The 18,245-nt window shown below is 32.2% G+C and overlaps 1 protein-coding gene and 1 long non-coding RNA gene across 2 annotated transcripts; one reads left to right on the top strand and one right to left on the bottom strand.

Moving 5' to 3' along the window:
* The first annotated feature begins 5,458 nt into the window (after positions 1–5,458).
* Positions 5,459–6,174, top strand: LOC112805939 (uncharacterized). The gene is made up of 2 exons (XM_029287429.2): positions 5,459–5,666; positions 5,855–6,174. Exons 1-2 carry the CDS (start codon positions 5,459–5,461, stop codon positions 6,172–6,174), a joined length of 528 nt encoding a protein of 175 aa, XP_029143262.2.
* Positions 6,175–11,374: 5,200 nt separating this feature from the next.
* LOC112698314 (uncharacterized) lies at positions 11,375–13,193 on the bottom strand. Its single transcript, XR_003151489.3, has 2 exons — positions 12,828–13,193; positions 11,375–11,599 (listed from the first exon to the last, which is right to left on the bottom strand). It is a non-coding gene; the product is annotated as an uncharacterized lncRNA (long non-coding RNA).
* Positions 13,194–18,245: the final 5,052 nt, after the last annotated feature.

An 18,245-nucleotide genomic window follows, 5' to 3' on the forward strand; every position in this document is an offset into this window, starting at 1 on the left:
ATTAATATATTATGTAATACCTTGCAGAAAGAAGATCTATCGGATACACCTATACTTTTGCTCAACCTAATTGATAAGACCTTTCTCTTCATCATTGAAGTTCAAATATCTGATAATCCACATTTTTCACCTTCTTATAAAGTTAAGAAGATGATTGATAATGTGGACCTCATAAATAAATTCAAAGAGGCTCACCCTATTCAAATTGTGAGTATAATTATAAGTGTACTTTTTATTAAAAATTAATTTATTTTTTGCTTCTTTGGTCATTAGTAGTATCTAATTTATAATTAATAATTAATTATAATTTTAGGATGTTGACTACACTGGTGGTTTGCTTCCAATTTCAAAGACATCCTCGATCATTGAAGGAGAGAAAGTAGAAGGTGCTAAGGTATTTGTTCAAAAAATAATTTTTTTTTGTTTGTTAGATCTTAATTTTATTCAAAAAATATTAGTGAGATAAAATCAAATGTTAGAAAGAAGTCTTTAATTTAACGTGGTATTTTGTACAGAATTTGTTGCTTGAATTCTCCAATGAAGTTGCTGCCAATGATGAATCCGAATTGTTGGAAAATGCCATTACACCAACTAAGCGATTATCCTCGAAGTCGGAAGAATCGAAGGTAGAAGGAGATACTTCAACTTCCAAGAAGATCAAGATTGAGAAAGAAACTTGAGAATTTGGATGCACATGTTTTGGAATCCTTTTAGAGTCTATCTAATAGAATAATGTCAAGCATATGTTTGTTTTGGTGGAAACATTGTCTTTTCTTGAGTTGTTATTTTTCTTTTGGTTCTTTTCTATTTTTATGTTTGGAATTTAGAATTTTTTTAAATATAAATTGAAGTTATTTGGTTATTACTTGTGGTTTTATTTTTAATTTGATTTTCACCGTTGATATTCTGATAATATCTAATTTAATATTTAATATCATAAAGTTATAAATTTTTTTTTAAATTATTGTTGATACAATTAAATTAGTTATTAATTTTTAATGTGTATTTATTTTTAAAATAATCTAATTATAATTTTTAATTAAAGTATTATGTTTAGAATTTTAAATTTAAATTCAAATATACTTTTTTTTTGAATTTTTACGTAAGCAATTTGAGAATATTTTTTAAGAATTTATATAATTTATAAGCTATTATGCTAATTACAAAAGGAGTATAATAAAGTAAATAGAATTAACAGTCTTATTAAGATGTGAGGTTATTTATACTATTTTAAAAAATGTAATACTGTTTAAATTTTAGAAAAGATATAATAAAGTTAATACTGTTTATGATGACACTAAAAAAATTATTTTTAAATTAACAAATTTCTATATTCTTAATAGACAACGAACGTTTGATTAGAAAATTTTATTTAAAAATATAAAATTTATACTATTTAATTAGGAAATTCTATTTAAAAATTTAAAATTTGAATTTCTAATACTAATTTCTAATTAAGTAAGCTCTTAACCATTTCGATTTTTAAATTTAAATTTTTTTACTTGCCATATTTATAAATTTTTATTATTATCTTTTAGATTATTTCTCCACAATAGAAGTACTTTCATCTTTTTCTCTCTTTTTAAATATTTTTTTTTAAATTTACGATATTTATAAGGTTATTAATTTTTAGATTATATTTAATTTTATTATTTTTATCGATAAATAATAGGATTGATACTATTTATGACGAAACTAATAAAAATTATTTGTAAATTAACAAATTTCTATATTCTTAATAAACAACAAACGTTTAATTAAAAAAGTTTATTTAAAAATTTTTAATTTGCACTAGCTAATTAGGAAACTCTATTTAAAAATTTGAAATTTAAAATTCTAATACTAATTCCTAATTAAGTGACTTCTTAACCGTTTTCATTTTTAAATTTAAATTTTTTTTATTTGTCACATTTATAAATTTTCTCTGTTTACTTCGTTTACGTTGTTATTTTTTAGATTATCTCAGCACAATAATAGAGGTACTTTCATATTTTTTTCTCTTTTTACTTATAAGTTATTCATTTTCAATCTCTTTATTTAAGGAAATGAAAAAAAATATTTTAACTGTAAGTTGAATTTATTGATCGTAAGATTAAACTTATATTTATTTGAAAAAAGATACTTTTGAAAAAAAATATATATTATTTTTCATAAAATATGTTTACGTAACTGAATAAATGAGAATAAAAAGAAAATTAAAGCAACCAATAAAAATAAAACCTATGCGATTTTATATAGACATAAGAAGACACTAATTTCATATTCAGCATTTTAGAGAAACACAAAATACATGTTTTTAATGGGTGTTTGTGTGTGACTATGTCTTTCATCATTTTTGTCTCAGTATTCAAGCACCATACATGTACTCATGTGTACTCCCGTGTCTATGTTTTGATCGATATGTATACCAAAAGCAAACACCGCCATATGTGTACTCCTGTGTACTTTATTTTTTTTAATAATATAAAACAATTGATAATAAAAATGTATTAGGTATAATGTATATATATTTTTAATTAGTTAAAAAAATTATTTATTTGGTATTTCCAGGTATATATTGAAAGATGCAAGAAGTCCAAAGAGAAGCAAGATTGAAGAGAAAATTGATATTATAAGACAAAAAAAATACAAAGCGGACCACAATTCAAAATAGACTTCATACAAAAAATAACTAACATGTCATGAGTATTTTGGCCGAATGAAAACCCATAAAATACAATATTTTCTATATATTATTTAGCTATTGACAAGTAATAAATTATTAATTTACATTGTTTTTGTATATGTTACTAAATTTGTTTATGAAAAAATTACAGGAAATTCGAGTGATGGTTCCAATGATGAGCATTTTCAATCGGTGTTGTCGAACATTACAAATGGACTCAATACAGGTTGATTTTTGGATGATTTTTTTTGGAACTTACTTATGTGAATGTACATGCACTTTATGTATTTTGATATTCCTACTATTTATTCAATTATAAACTTTAACAGAAAATATGTTCAAAAAACTAATATCTCGAGTTATCTTATTTGATAATAACCCAACACCATATCAATCAAGGTCTCCAACTACTAATCTACACTCTGTAGGTGAAAAGGAACGATGTTCCAATATTAGTGATATTAGTAATTCAGGTATCACATGCGAAGCATATGATAGCCCATGTCATCAGACAAGTCAACAACAGTTTCAACAAACATCAAACAATATCCACCAGTTGCAAAGTCAGCGTATGTTAATATATGCTTTTATTACTTAAAGACCAAACATTTAACTTTTCAATTGGTCTATTAAAAACAATGTTTGATATATGCTAAATAATTATTATAGATTCATTGGAGTACTCAAATCGAATTAGATTGCAAAGGGATGCAAGACTGAATAGAAAGACTATGCTACTTCAAAAGAGACATGGTAAGATAAGCATGATAGATTGTAATTATCACAAAGCTAAAATTCTACTTCTTTTATCTTTAATACTACTTTCATAATATATATTCATAACTCAGCTAATTTAAACATTTAATATATATTCATTTTTTTATAATATAAAGTGCTTGATCTACTATCTCTAATGATTACAGGAGCAAGTACATCTAATTCAAATTTAGATACTAAAGAATTAGAAGAAGTGTGCATAGCTGAAAAAGGAAGACACCTGAGACAAAGAAAAATATTTTTGAAGGAATTGGCTATAAATCTTTCAAAAATCTTTGAAGAAGTTGAGGATATTACTGAAAACACGACTATATTAGATGATTCTGTGCAAATTGAATACCCAGCCATATTCGATGTTGCTGAGAATACAGGTAATCTAAGAAGTAGCAATACCAGCAGTTTATTATTTACTATTGTTATGCTTCTTATAAACAAAAAATTATCGTTTAGTGTTCAAGTTTTTAAAATTCAAACTAAGATATGGTTATATATTATAATTTTTGTATTTGAACATTGATATATTGTAATTCTTATTGTTTGATTAGTGTGCATGTAAAACTTAAACCTTGAGGTTGGCACAAAAAAATTGTATTATATGATCTCATCTTTTTAATCTATAAATTACAATCTTCGGTAATCTTTTATAAATATTATTTTTATACTTAACATGGTGAAAGAAAGATATATTTTTATATAAAGTATTTTTTTCAGATATAACTGAAACATAATTTATTATCTTGGTGATTATTAGATATGATAGATATTGGTGACCCAGAATTTTTTTGTCGGCATTGCGACGCCATGATGTGGTACGAGGAGAGATCAGAAAAGTCTAAAACAGGATCCAATATTGAGTTCTCAATATGTTGTATGCGAGGGAAGGTACAACTGCCGTTTTTGCAACGTCCACCTCAACTCTTGCAAGGTTTAATATCTGGAGCAGACCAGAAAAGCAAACACTTTAGGGATAATATAAGAACTTATAATAGCATGTTTTGCTTCACGTCCCTCGGAGGTAAAATAGAGACCTCTATCAATGATGGGACAGGTCCTCCCCAGTTCATTGTGAGTGGACAAAACTACCACAGAATTGGAAGCTTGGTGCCAATTGAGGGACAAAGACCAAAATTTGCGCAGTTATATATTTATGATACAGAAAATGAGGTCTCAAACAGGATAGAGATTTTTAGGTTTGTATCATGCATTCCAAACTGATTAAAAATTTATTTAGGTAGTTCGTACTTTGATTTTGGTTAATATGAATACTAATATTTTTCAATTGATGTTTTATACAGTTCAAGAACAAACAACAACAACATTGACCAGTCCTTAGTTCTAGATCTCAAGGACATGATCGATCAACATAATGTTCTTACTCACACATTTAGGATAGTGAGAAACTACCTGAATTAAGGAGATATCGCAAATATAAGACTACGGTTGTACCGAAAAAGATCAAAGGATGCAAGAGTCTACAATTTACCATCTTCTAACAAGGTCGCAGCTCTAATAGTAGGAGATTTTGATTCTGGAGATGCAGGACGTGATATTATAGTTCAATTAAAGTCTGGACATATGCAAAGGATTCATGAGACACACACCGCATTTATTCCTCTTCAGTACCCTATGATGTTTCCTTACGGTGAAGATGGCTACCAAGAAGACATTCCTTTGCGAGAATCTCATAGGGCTGATGAAAATAGAAAGAGACAGCGTGTGAGTTTAAGGGAGTTCATAGCATTTAGAATACAAGAGAGAAAGGTCGAGTATGCAACCATTGTCAATGGTGGAAGATTATTTCAGCAGTTCTTGGTTGATTGCTTTTCTATGATTGAAGCACAAAGGTTAACCTACTACTGAAACAACCAAACCAAGGTGAGGAGTGATATATACAAAGGGATTCAAGATGCAGTTGTTAGGGGTGAGACACGTGCTTCTAAAGCAGGTAAGCGTATCATCCTACCTGCGTCATTCACTGGTGGTATGAGATACATGTTTAATAATTGTCAAGATGCTATGGCAATTTGTAAGAAATATGGATATCCAGACCTCTTCATCACAATGACATGTAACTCAAGTTGGCAAGAGATTGGCAGGGTTAACAATCCAAGGACCTTAAAGGTTGAAGACCGGCCGGATATATCATATAGAGTATTCAAAATTAAGCTTGACATGATAATCTCGGATCTTAAGCAAGGAATTCCATTTGGAGTGCTAGATGCAGGTATTGCTCATCATCCAAACTTATTTTTAGAGAAATATTCCTTTAGATTGTTATAAAATAAATGGCAAAATATTTTCTTACTTAATGTATTATTGATTTTTTATTATCACCCTTAATTTATCAAAGCACATACATAAAATAGATAGTTTAAATATAACATATAATTTTTTTTGTCTTTTTGGTATAAGGGATGTATACGGTGGAATTCCAAAAAAGAGGTCTACCACATGCTCACATTCTTTTATGGTTAAGTGGAGACCATAAGATAACAACGACAACTCAAATTGATCAGTTAATATCTTCAGAGTTGCCAGATCCTGCTCAGCATCCAAAATTGTTTAGAGCTGTATCTACATATATGATTCATGGACCATGTGGTAGAGCATTCTCAAAATCTTCCTGCATGAAAGATGGGTACTGCACCAAATATTATCCCAAGACATTCAGTAAAACCACAGTTATCGATAATAGTGGATACCCATCGTATAGAAGACGAGACACAGGGTAGGTTACTGAGAAGAAGGGAGTCCATATGGATAATAGGAATGTGGTTCCATACAATGCATATCTACTGATGTCGTATCAAGCGCATGTTAATGTAGAGTACTGCAACAAGTCGAATGCTATCAAATATTTGTTCAAGTATGTGAATAAAGGTCCAGACAGGGTAGCAGTTGGAGTTACAAAGGAAGCTTTCAGTGGAGAGGATGCTCAGGTTATTGATGAGATCAAACAATTCTATAATTGCAGATATTTGTCTGCATGTGAGGCTGTGTGGAGAACCTTAGCGTATGATATTCATCAAAGGTGGCCTTCATTGATGAGATTAACCTTTCATTTTCCTGGAGAGCAAAATATCATCTTTAAAGATGATGACGATCTTGAAGAAATCGTGGAAGAAGAGGAAGGAAAATGTACAATGTTCTTAGCATGGATGGAGGCCAATAAAAAATTTGAAGCAGGTCAAACTTTGACGTATGCTGAATTTCCAAATCAATTTGTTTATGATAGAGAATCAAGGGTATGGCATCCACGCAAAAGAGGGTATTCTATCGGGAGGTTAAATTATGTTCCACCAGGTACAGGTGATATTTATTATATGAGAATTTTATTAGCTGTTCAGAGAGGTTACACAACATATGAGTCTATTAGAACAGTTAATGGAATTACATATTCTAACTTCCAAGATGCTTGCTATTCCATGGGACTACTGTGCGATGATAGGGAATTCATTGCAGCTATTAATGAGGTAGCTGAACTTACATCTGGTCATCAATTGAGAAAATTATTTGCGATGCTACTGATATCTAATAGCATTAGCAACCCAGAGCGTGTTTGGAATGCAACTTGGACATTATTGGCTGATGGAATACTATATGAGAGGAGAAAAGCTTTGAAAAACCAAGGTATTTTACTATGTCTTTTTTTTATATCAAGATTGTATTCTCTTATTATCTTTATTTTTATTAAAAATATTAATAGTTTTATTTTAGAATTACTTATTAAATATTTTATAAAACCACTATGTGCTTTTTCTAGGACTAAACATGACTGATGACGAATTGAAAAACCTCTGCCTTATTGAGATTGAGAAGATACTCAACAGCAATGCGAGATCTTTAAGAGACTATCAATCAATGCCATATCCTGAGATGTCTCATGTTCGCCTTTTTCAGAATAAGCTAATAGAGGAGGAGTTAGCATATGACACAAATGAGTTGACTCATACAAACTTATATACAGAACAAAAGATGACTCATGAGTAAAGGTTAGTATTTGATGAGATACTCAATGCTGTTGTTACAGACTCTGGTGGTTTTTACTTCGTTTATGGGCATGGTGGATGTGGTAAGACATTTATTTGGAATGGACTTTCTTCTGCTATTCGGTCTAGAGGAAAAATTGTTTTAAATGTCGCATCCAGTGGAATTGCTTCTTTACTCCTACCTGGTGGCAGAACGGCTCATTCTAGATTCTCAATACCCATTACAATTACTGATGAATCTACTTGCAACATCAAGCATGGCAGTTTGAAGGCTGAGCTGCTCATCCAAAGTAGCTTAATAATTTGGGATGAAGCTCCAATGCTCAATAAAATGTGCTTTGAAGCACTTGATTGGACGCTCAGGGATCTTATGTCAGTTACCGATCAACATAAGACAATTCAACCATTTGGTGGTAAGGTTGTTGTTCTAGGAGGTGATTTCAGACAGATACTTCCGGTGATTCCGAAAGGAAGTAGACACGATATATTGGCATCCGCTATTAACTCATCCCATCTGTGGTCATTTTGTAAGGTTCTGAAACTGCATACGAATATGAGGCTTCTAATGTCTTCTTTGGATCAAGATGAAGGTGAAATGAAGAGATTTGCTAATTGGATACTTGATGTTGGAAATGGAAATATTGGCTCTGTTGTTGGTGATGAATCAGAAGTTGAAATTCCAAATGATCTATTGATTACAACTACTGATGACCCTCTCTCTCATTTGGTAGACTTTGCATATCCAAATTTGTTGCAAAACATGTCAGATTACAGGTATTTTCAGAGTAGGGCAATTCTTGCACCCACGCTTGAGAGTGTTGAGAAGGTAAACGATTTTGTCTTGACAATCTTTCCAGGAATGGAAAAGGAGTATTTGAGCTCTGACACAACATGTCAAGCTGATGAGAATGAAGATGTACAACAAGAGTGGTTCACACCAGAGTTCCTAAATGACATCAAATGTTCGGGACTACCCAATCACAAGTTGACTTTGAAGCCAGGAGTCGCTGTAATGCTACTGCGAAACATAGACCAGACTTCAGGTTTATGCAACGGGACAAGATTAATAGTTAACGAACTTGGTAGCAATGTAATTGGAGCGACGGTAGTGACCGGTAGAAATATTGGAGATAAAGTATACATTCCAAGAATGAACTTGATCCCTTCAGATTCAGGATTGCCATTTAAGTTCCAACGGAGACAATTTCCATTGACAGTATGCTTTGCAATGACCATTAACAAGAGTCAGGGTCAATCATTATCACATGTAGGGCTTTATTTGCCAAAATCAGTGTTCACCCATGGACAACTTTATGTTGCTTTGTCAAGAGTTAAGAGTCGCAGTGGCCTCAGGGTTTTAATTCTAGACGAAGACGGCAATCTAAAGTCATCAACAACAAATGTCGTGTTCAAAGAGGTTTTTAATAATATTTAGGTAAGAATAATATTATTTTTATTTTAATAGCATGTTATAATTTATACTTTTGTACAAATATTTACTATAGATATAACTAATTTATCTATAACTCTTTTTTCAGATTTGAAATGAAATGTGTAACAAGGAGCACAACATCCTATGCCAATTGTTTTTCTAATAAAGTTAGTAAAATACTAGGTTATCGATCGATAAATTTTTATTAGCTTTTTATACAAAATTTAGTGTAAATTAACATGCTATTATTACAGTTATATATGTTCTTATTTTTTCATGTCTCCCTCCTTATGGTTTAAGAATATTATAAACTTCAAACTCTTCTATTTATATTTTACTTTGAATAAAAGATAAAACAACATATTTAACACGTTTATTATATAACGACGATGATAGTGTTATACTAAATTTAAAAAAATATATGGTTATAAAATATTATTTTTAATTTAACTTATCAAATTTAAATATAAGCCCGTGCATCGCACGGGTTTAACACTAGTTTTTAAAGCATCGAATCAACATAGATTCAAAGAAAGAGAGCAATAGTTTGAGCAGGAAGATGGATTGATCCCTTCTCTACTCTTCCGAGCGAACTTGAGACTCTAGCCATATCGAAGATCACTTATGATAATGAGGGTTCTCACTTCTACAGGCAAAAATACCTTGCAGTATACAATCCTATAAAAAAATTCAATAGTGATCAAGACAAGTTCATAGGAACAAAATACACGACTGATTTCGAATGAAAAACTCAAAGAAGCAATATAGAAGTAAATTCAAAAATATTACTGCTGAGTTTAACAACAATGATAAATCATCTTTCTAAATCCGTAGACATTGTTAGTTCTTTTAAAGTATTATTCTTTTGTTATTTCAATGTGCAGTAGAGTAAGAGCATAAATTAGTTTAGAGATAAATTCTTCAATCTCTTCATTAATTTTATTTTATGTAATCCATCTCTCAATAGTCATGTATATACACATGGCCATCTTATATCTATATCCATCTTGTTGCATACGATTTGAGACTTGCCGTAAGCACTTCTTTCTTTTCTTTTCAATATATTTCTTGTTTGCAAATGGCCTTAAGAAATATAATTAAAAAAATAGTTTTGAGGCAAGTTTAGTTTAATTTAAATAAAAATTTGCTTAATTTTTTTAATGTTTATTAGATTGTCCGTTACCAAAGACAAAGCGATTTTAAAATCAGGCCATAATTCATCAGATTGTCTTGATTCTTAAATGGATAAAATTTTTATTCTAAAAAAATTCGTAAAACATAAATTTTTTTTAGTCGATCACATTCTTTAATCTATAATAAAAAAAATGAGCTGCCAATTTAAATAATTTTGTTTAGAACATTTTTTTAAGAGTCTAAGAAGATGTTAAAGCAAAAATAATACAATAATTAATTGCAAATATTAAATAAATAAGTATAAAATAAACTCCTTAAACATTCACAAATTATTTTAAATTTTAATAAAATAAAAATTAACACCCCTGTTAAAAAACTATTGTATACTCTGCGTCACCTCTTTCTTTCTTTTTCACCCCTCCCCTTGCTATCTTTTCCTCTGTGATATTCAAAGTATCAAATTAATCTATTTTTTAATATACTTTTACAAATATTTCATTTCATGAAAAAAAAACTTAACCTTACTCCTAAATATATTATTATTTTTAATTTAAATCATTTTCAATTTAAATATTATTAAAAATAGTGATAGTTGGTTTAAGTCGTTCTATCATATTTTTTTTATTAGCTTCTCTGTTATACAAAAACTTAATTATACATTATCTTTTATATTGATCACATTTTGATATCTTTTAATCTATATTGTTTAATTTTTATCTAAAACTTGATTATTTCTACTTTAATCTTATTTACCTATATATTTTATCTCTTTGGAGAGTTTAAATTGTTCACACTAAGATAAAATTATAAAAGATGAACAGATATAATAAAATTACAATAATATCATCTCACTCATCTCATTTAACAATAAAAATTAAATAGAATAAAAGATAAAAAAAATTATAAAAGTTCAGCAGAAAAGTCATAATATGCCCTTGCATGAATCCATGTATAAAATATCATAGTCTTTGTGTGAATCCATGAATAAAAATTCGGCAAAAAGGCACAAAATTTAGATTTCAGAAGTGTGTTAGATCATATTTTTTTTATTGCTAGAAGAGATGCAAATAAAATTCGATAAGAATAAGGTATTAGGTGGCAATGGTAGAGGAAGGGTCATCACAGAGGAAAGAGTGGCAGAGAAAAGGGTGAAAAAGGAGAAAAGTGAGAATAGTTAGGGATGTAATCGGTTCGGTTTAGTTTGGTTTTAGACGGAAAACTAATCGAATTGACCTGATCAGTTTTACAATGAGACCAATCATTCGGTTGATTGTTGTTTGAACAATCGAATCAAATCGAACCAACAACAGTTTGGTTCGATTGTTTTTTTGATTTTTTTATTCCTAATCATCATAATTTAAATTATCATAAAATAAATTTTAAAACAGTCAATAAACTAGAATAACAAGAGTGTATCACATTCCAATTCAATACAAATTCAACTTAATTAAACATAAAATAAATACAATTAAAAATATCTAGTAAACAACAAAAATAAATACACTTTAAAACAAATGAAAATCAAACAGTTACCATACTTAATCTGAATCCACACCAGACTCATCATCATCTTTTCTGATTGAACTGTTCATTGCTTGTTGGCTGCATATATATAAACATAACAATGAAAAATTAGCATTTTAAGCCACAACAACAATTTGTGAAACATATTATATGCAGCCATAATGAATATATAAAACAAATTAACACATATTATATGCAGCCACAACAAATTATAAAATATATTATACAAATTAAAACATATTATATGCGGGGACAACAAATTATAAAATATATTATGCAAATTTATATGCAGCTAGATATTATATGGATTAAAACATATTATAATGCAGCCACAACAAATTATAAAATAAGATTATAAGATAACAAATTAACGACACACATATATGCACAAAGAAATACAAATTAACGGCACACATAAATATACAGCCATAATGAACAAAATAATAATTATGACTTGTTGATCCTTGATGCAATTTTCTAACAAAAATAAAAAAAAAAAGATATAAAAAGAAAAAACTTCTTTGAAAAAATTATCAAGTGAAAAACAGTACAAAAAATCATTGTTCTGCTTCAAAATATAAAACCGGCAGAAGCACAAAGTTGACAAGCAAGGTAATCTAGTTTGACACAGTTTGCCGATCATGCCTCTAATCCAAAATAATTTAACTCCAACAAAGGTCATCTGGTTTCAGATGATTAAAGCAGATTATAAAACATATTATATGCATTAAAGCATATTATATGCAGCCACAACAAATTATATGAGTTGATTAGATTAATGCAGTAAAGAACAAAGATAAATTCTGCAGCAAGATGTTAGGCTAGCTGAGATATAAGTGCAGAAAAGAAGCGATCGAGTAATATTTTATGACTAGAATTGATAGGATAGAATTATATCCATTGACTACACCATAGACCTTATATATATAGCTATAAGACTAACTACTTTTTGTTATTGAAATAGAACACTAACTAATGAAACTCTCCCCTATTTGCTTGTTGTACGTTCCATAATTTGTACTGATTCTTGATTTTTTTCTTTATGGGAGACATTGTTAACTTTTTATAACAGAGACCAGGATTTGGTAAATAAGATAAAAAGCAAGAACAGTAATTAAGCAACAACAATAAAATTCTGCAGAAAAAAATTTCAATCAAACTCATCTTTCTAATTAAGCATAAACTAACAACAACAATAATAATTTTAATCAGTAACAGCAACAACAATCAGGGACAAATTAAGCACAAACCAGTAAGAGTCCTCAGAAACAAAATCAATTATAAAAATTTATAAATCAGATCTAACCTCCGAAGAAGACATTGTTCAGGTGCTTTTTACAGGAGAGGGCTCGGCGACTGGAGTGCTGCTCTGCTTAGGGTTTCTTGCCACGACTTAGGGTTTGTTCCGACGGCTTATGACTAGATGACGGCGTGGACTCCGGACTGCACGAGGACGCGAACTGGACGATGCTGCTGGCTACAGGACGATGCTGATCTTTGCTATCATTCTCTCAGACATGGCTGCGTGGAGGAGGAAGAATGGAAGATGGAAGTGAGCTGTGGCCTGTGGCTGAGTGGGTGTTTTGTGTATGTGCAGTAAGCACCACGAGGGTGAGTGGGTGACTGCGCCGCGTGAGTGAAAAAATCACTTATGCAGCATCTTATTCGGTTTGGTTTGGTTTGATTCGGTTTTTACTAAACTAACCAAAAACTGAAGTGAATCGATCAGTTTAGTTCGAAAAAACTAAAAAAATCGATTTTTTTAGTTTTTCAATCGGTTGTTATAACTTTTAGTTCGGTTTGATAGTATTTTTCGGTCCGATTCGATGACTTACACCCTAAAGAATAGTAGAGCATAAAATAATTTTTTAGTAGAGATGCTGATTTTTATTTTATTAAAATTTAAAATAATTTGTATATGTTTAATCAATTTATTCAATGTTTATTTATTTAAGGTATTCAGTTAATTATTGTATTAATTTTGCTATAATTTTTTTATTAAACTTTTAAAAAATCGTTCTAAATAAAACTATTGAAATTGGCAGCTCATTTTTTTTTTTGTCATAGATTGAAAAAATGTGACCTATTCAAAAAAATCTATATTTTAAGAGTTTATTTTTAGAATGTAAAATTTGTCCATTCAAGAATCAAGATAATCTAATGGATTATTCTTGATGTTTGATTTTAAAATGGCTTGTCATTCAAAAATTAGCTAATTTTTATTGAAATTAAACTAAACTCATCTCAAAACTAGTTTTTCAATAATATTTCATAAGTTCATTTATTAAACAAAAAATATATTAAAAAAAAGTGCTTATGGGTGAGTCTCAAATCTTAGAAAACGACAAGATTAAGGCAAATAGTAAATTAAGGCAAACAGTAAATTATATACAAAGGTTACACGATTGATATGTATAAGAAGAGAACACAACTTTTACGTTTAATAAGAAACTTGCAAATTTTATGTTGGAAAGAAATTCATTCTATTGATATGATTTTAATTTATTTTTCAATATTTTATTGATTTCGTGTATTTCATATTTGAATATTGAAATTTTAATTTTATATGAACTCAACTTTTTTATTAAAATTAAAGTATTAAAATCATCTAAAACTAATTAATGTATCAACAAATTTATTCATACAAAATAAAAATTCAATGTTTTAAAAAAACTATCTACAAAATGTAATAATATTATTGACAAAATTATCTAAATTTTGTGTTGATTTTTTATTTGAATCAGCACTTATAGATATTCTGACTTGCTTAACTTTTACTTTTGCCTTTTCCATAAATAATTTTGTACATAATATAAAGATTTTCAACTATACTATGAACATATGTCACTTGTATCGAAATATAGAATGGTCTCATATTTATAAATACATTTCATAATCAATATATTTGATTCACATTGTAATTAAATTTTATAAATAATATAATTAAACTAAATTCATATTTATAGTCAGATACGAATAAAGTACAAAATTTATTGGTGAATAATTTTACATTCATAAAAAATTGAATATTTCATTATGGCAAAGTTTGATTACTCAATTACAAAATAAAAATGATTATTATGTTGTGAAAATAATTATTTTGGAGGTTATATTACATTTGCAATATATAAAAATATACATATATATGATAATTAATTTTTATTATTTATAAAAATATTATATGTATATTAAAAATAAATCATTGAATTAATTATTATATATTTGTGGGATGAATACTCATGTTGTCCCTAATAATGTTTTCAAAGAATCACGCAGCCCCTAATAAAAAAAAATACATTTTCTAATTTTTTATATTTAATTTTATGAGATTAATTAATCTCAATAATTTTTTTTGGAATATGTCTATGTCGATATGTTAATCTCTAATATATTTATTTATTTAATAAAATGTTTAAATTAAGATTAAAAAAAGGGATAAGTACGATTTTGGTCTCTAAAGTTTTGTGCTAGAATCGAAATCGTCCGTCTTGTAATTTTGGATTTAAAATCGTCTTTAACGTTTTTTCGTATTAAAATCGTCCTTTTTATTTTTTTAGACAAAAATACCCTCACCACTACCAACATAATTACTTCCTCCACCACCACCACTACCAACACCAACACCACCGCCACAACATCCACCAACACCATCACCAGCACCACCAGCACTACCACCAATACCGCCGTCGTCCCCCTCCCCTCCTTGCCCCTTCCCCGCACCCCTACCCCCACTCCCACCCTGCGTCACCCCCCTCCCCGTTTTCCCTTCCCAGCACCCCGCGTCACCCCCCCTCCCCATCTTCTCTTCCCAGCACCTTGCCCCACCCCGCGTCACCTCCCCTCCCCGTTTTTCCTTCCCCCCACCCCTTACCTCCACCTCTACCTCCATCACCACTAGAGAAGCAAAAACAGAAAGTAGAAAATCAACAAATCTAACACAAATTTAACACAAATAGAAACAGAAAGCCAAATTAACAAATCCAACAAATTCAAGCAGAAGCAGATGCAGAAGGTGAATGGCAGCGGCGGCTGGGTGGTTCCTTTCCCCCACCCTAACGCGGTAGCAGGAGCATGCATGAACGGTGATGTCTTCCTCTGGTCGTGGTTCCGGTGGCGGTTCGTGGGCGGACCGGCGATGGTGGCGGCGGCGTTTCCTTTCTCCCCCCACCCCTAACGCGTTTCCTTTTTTCCCCACTCCCAACATGTTTCCTTTTCTCCCTCCCCCAAAATGTGTTTTTTTTTTAATTTTATTTTTTTATTAAAATAAGGGTAGTTTAGAAATTAAATTAAAAAATTTATTAAAAAGGATAATTTTAATAAAAAAAATGTTAATGACAATTTTAATTCGAAAATTACAAGAAGGACGATTTCGATTCTAGACCAAAACGCTAGGGACCAAAACCATACTTATCCCTTAAAAAAATATCTTAAACAAAATATAGATAATATAATAAAGAATAAAAGAAAAGATAATAATTTGACAAAAAAGTCATAATATAAAATATCGGTCTTTGCAATTTTTTTCTATCTCAACTCAATTACAAACTTTGAGAAAAAAAATATCATTGTTGCAGTATTTTTTATTATTATTTTTTGTTTGATTTTTTTATTTTTATTAAGATAAAAAAACAAAAAAATATAAAAAAATAAGAAAGAGAAGATAAAAAAAGATGACGATGAGGATAAGAAGAAAGAAAAGAAAACTTTTTGAATTGTATTAAATTTATCCGAAAAATAATACTAAAATTTTTTTAAGTCTGACACAAGAAATTTATGAATTTTGACGCTAAAATTTGTTAACAATGAACTAATTAAAAATTATCTGAAACAATAATGGCACCAAAATTTCTTTAAAATATCATCGAAATTTCTTAAGTATGACACCAAAATTTTTTTCAACATATCTTATGTTACGGCCCGGCCCAAACACCCGACGGGTCGGCCCTGGCCCGAGCTCCACCCGACCCGGCTCCTCGCCCTTCGAACGACTCGGACACGTGTCATGTACGACCTGCACGCGGCTGCAGGACAATGTCCTTGGGGATATGGGCCTGTCCTCACAAGGGGCCCACAACTGACGTATATAAGGGGAAGATTGGCTCTTCCCCCGAGGTACGTCACTTTTCCACATCATTTTTCTCTGCCTGTACACTAGCTGACTTGAGCGTCGGAGTGTCTTTGCAGGTGGCCCTCCCCCTCATCCTCTCACCAGGGCAAGTGCTCGGCAGCTCGTGAAGTCTGCAACCAGCGCGATCAAGGTCAGGGCGTTCTCACTCTTTCACCCGTGAATCCTACCTGTCCGGAACCCGACAACAGCACATTGGCGCCGTCTGTGGGGAACCTCCTGCCTAAATGGAAGTCGTGCTGGGTCCCGGTGACCAAGCTCGAGCAGCCGGAGCGGAGGGGGCAGCCTCCGTCGCCTCACTGAGGGGGCGGCGGAGGTCCCCCCAACAACACACGAGAACACGACCCTTCGGGGGAACGGGTGGCGATAGCGCCATAATAATGCAGGAGCTACGCCACAGAGTCCAGAACTTAGAACGACAGCTAGCCGACCGGGAGCGGGATGGACGGTCTACCAATCCCAGCTTTACCCCATCTCCCGGGAGCGAGGAGGAAGACTCTCACCGAAGCCGCCAGCGGCGTACATCCGCTTCCCGGACGGAAGCGGAGAGCACGCGGGAGGAGTCACCCATAATAAGAAGGCGAAACGACAGGATCATCTACACTCGAGGCGGACCAACCCGCCGAGCGGCAAGAGGCCACGAGGACGGGGAAGGGAGATCCGAGAGAACACGGCAACCTGTCATAATGGGTGTCACCCCGTTCCACCGATCTATCCTCGAGGTCCGGTTGCCGAAACACTTCGACAAACCAACGGACATGAGGTATGACGGAACTCAAGACCCTCTAGAACACCTCACGGCCTTTGAGGCCAGGATGAATCTAGAGGGAGTAGGGGACGAAGTAAGATGCCGCGCCTTCCCGGTAACCCTAGCAGGACCAGCGATCAGATGGTTTAACGGCCTCCCTCAAGGCTCCATCTACAATTTCTCAGACATCAGCCGTGCATTCCTGGCCCAATTTACAACGCGAATAGCAAAGGCCAAGCATCCTATCAACCTTCTAGGGGTAACCCAGAGACAAGGAGAGCCGACCAGGAGGTACTTAGATCGGTTCAACGACGAATGCTTGGAAATCGACGGCTTAACCGACTCGGTGGCCAGTCTCTGCCTGACAAATGGCCTCCTCAACGAGAACTTCCGAAAACACCTTACCACGAAACCGGTTTGGACAATGCATGAAATCCAGACGGTGGCCAAGGAGTACATAAACGACGAGGAAGTCAGCCGGGTCGTGGCCGCCAATAAGCGGCAGTCCGGTTACAACCAGGCTCGGCAGCCAGGCGACGGCGAAAGAGCAAAAGAAAAAGCCAGGGACGAGGCATCAAACAAGGCACCTAGACCGTTCCCTCGGGTCGGAAAATTTACTAACTACACTCCACTCACTCTCCCCATCGTGGAAGTTTATCAGCAAATAGCTGAGAAGGGAATCCTTCCGAAGCCCCGACCACTCAAGGACCGTACGGGAGGAAACAAGAACCTTTATTGTGATTACCACAAGGGTTACGGCCATCAAACGCAGGACTGTTTCGACCTAAAAGATGCATTGGAACAGGCAATAAGGGAAGGAAAGCTAGCAGCGTTCTCGCGATCAAGACGAG

This window comes from Arachis hypogaea, chromosome 16 (assembly GCF_003086295.3).
Source record: "Arachis hypogaea cultivar Tifrunner chromosome 16, arahy.Tifrunner.gnm2.J5K5, whole genome shotgun sequence".
NCBI classification, from domain to species: domain Eukaryota; kingdom Viridiplantae; phylum Streptophyta; class Magnoliopsida; order Fabales; family Fabaceae; genus Arachis; species Arachis hypogaea.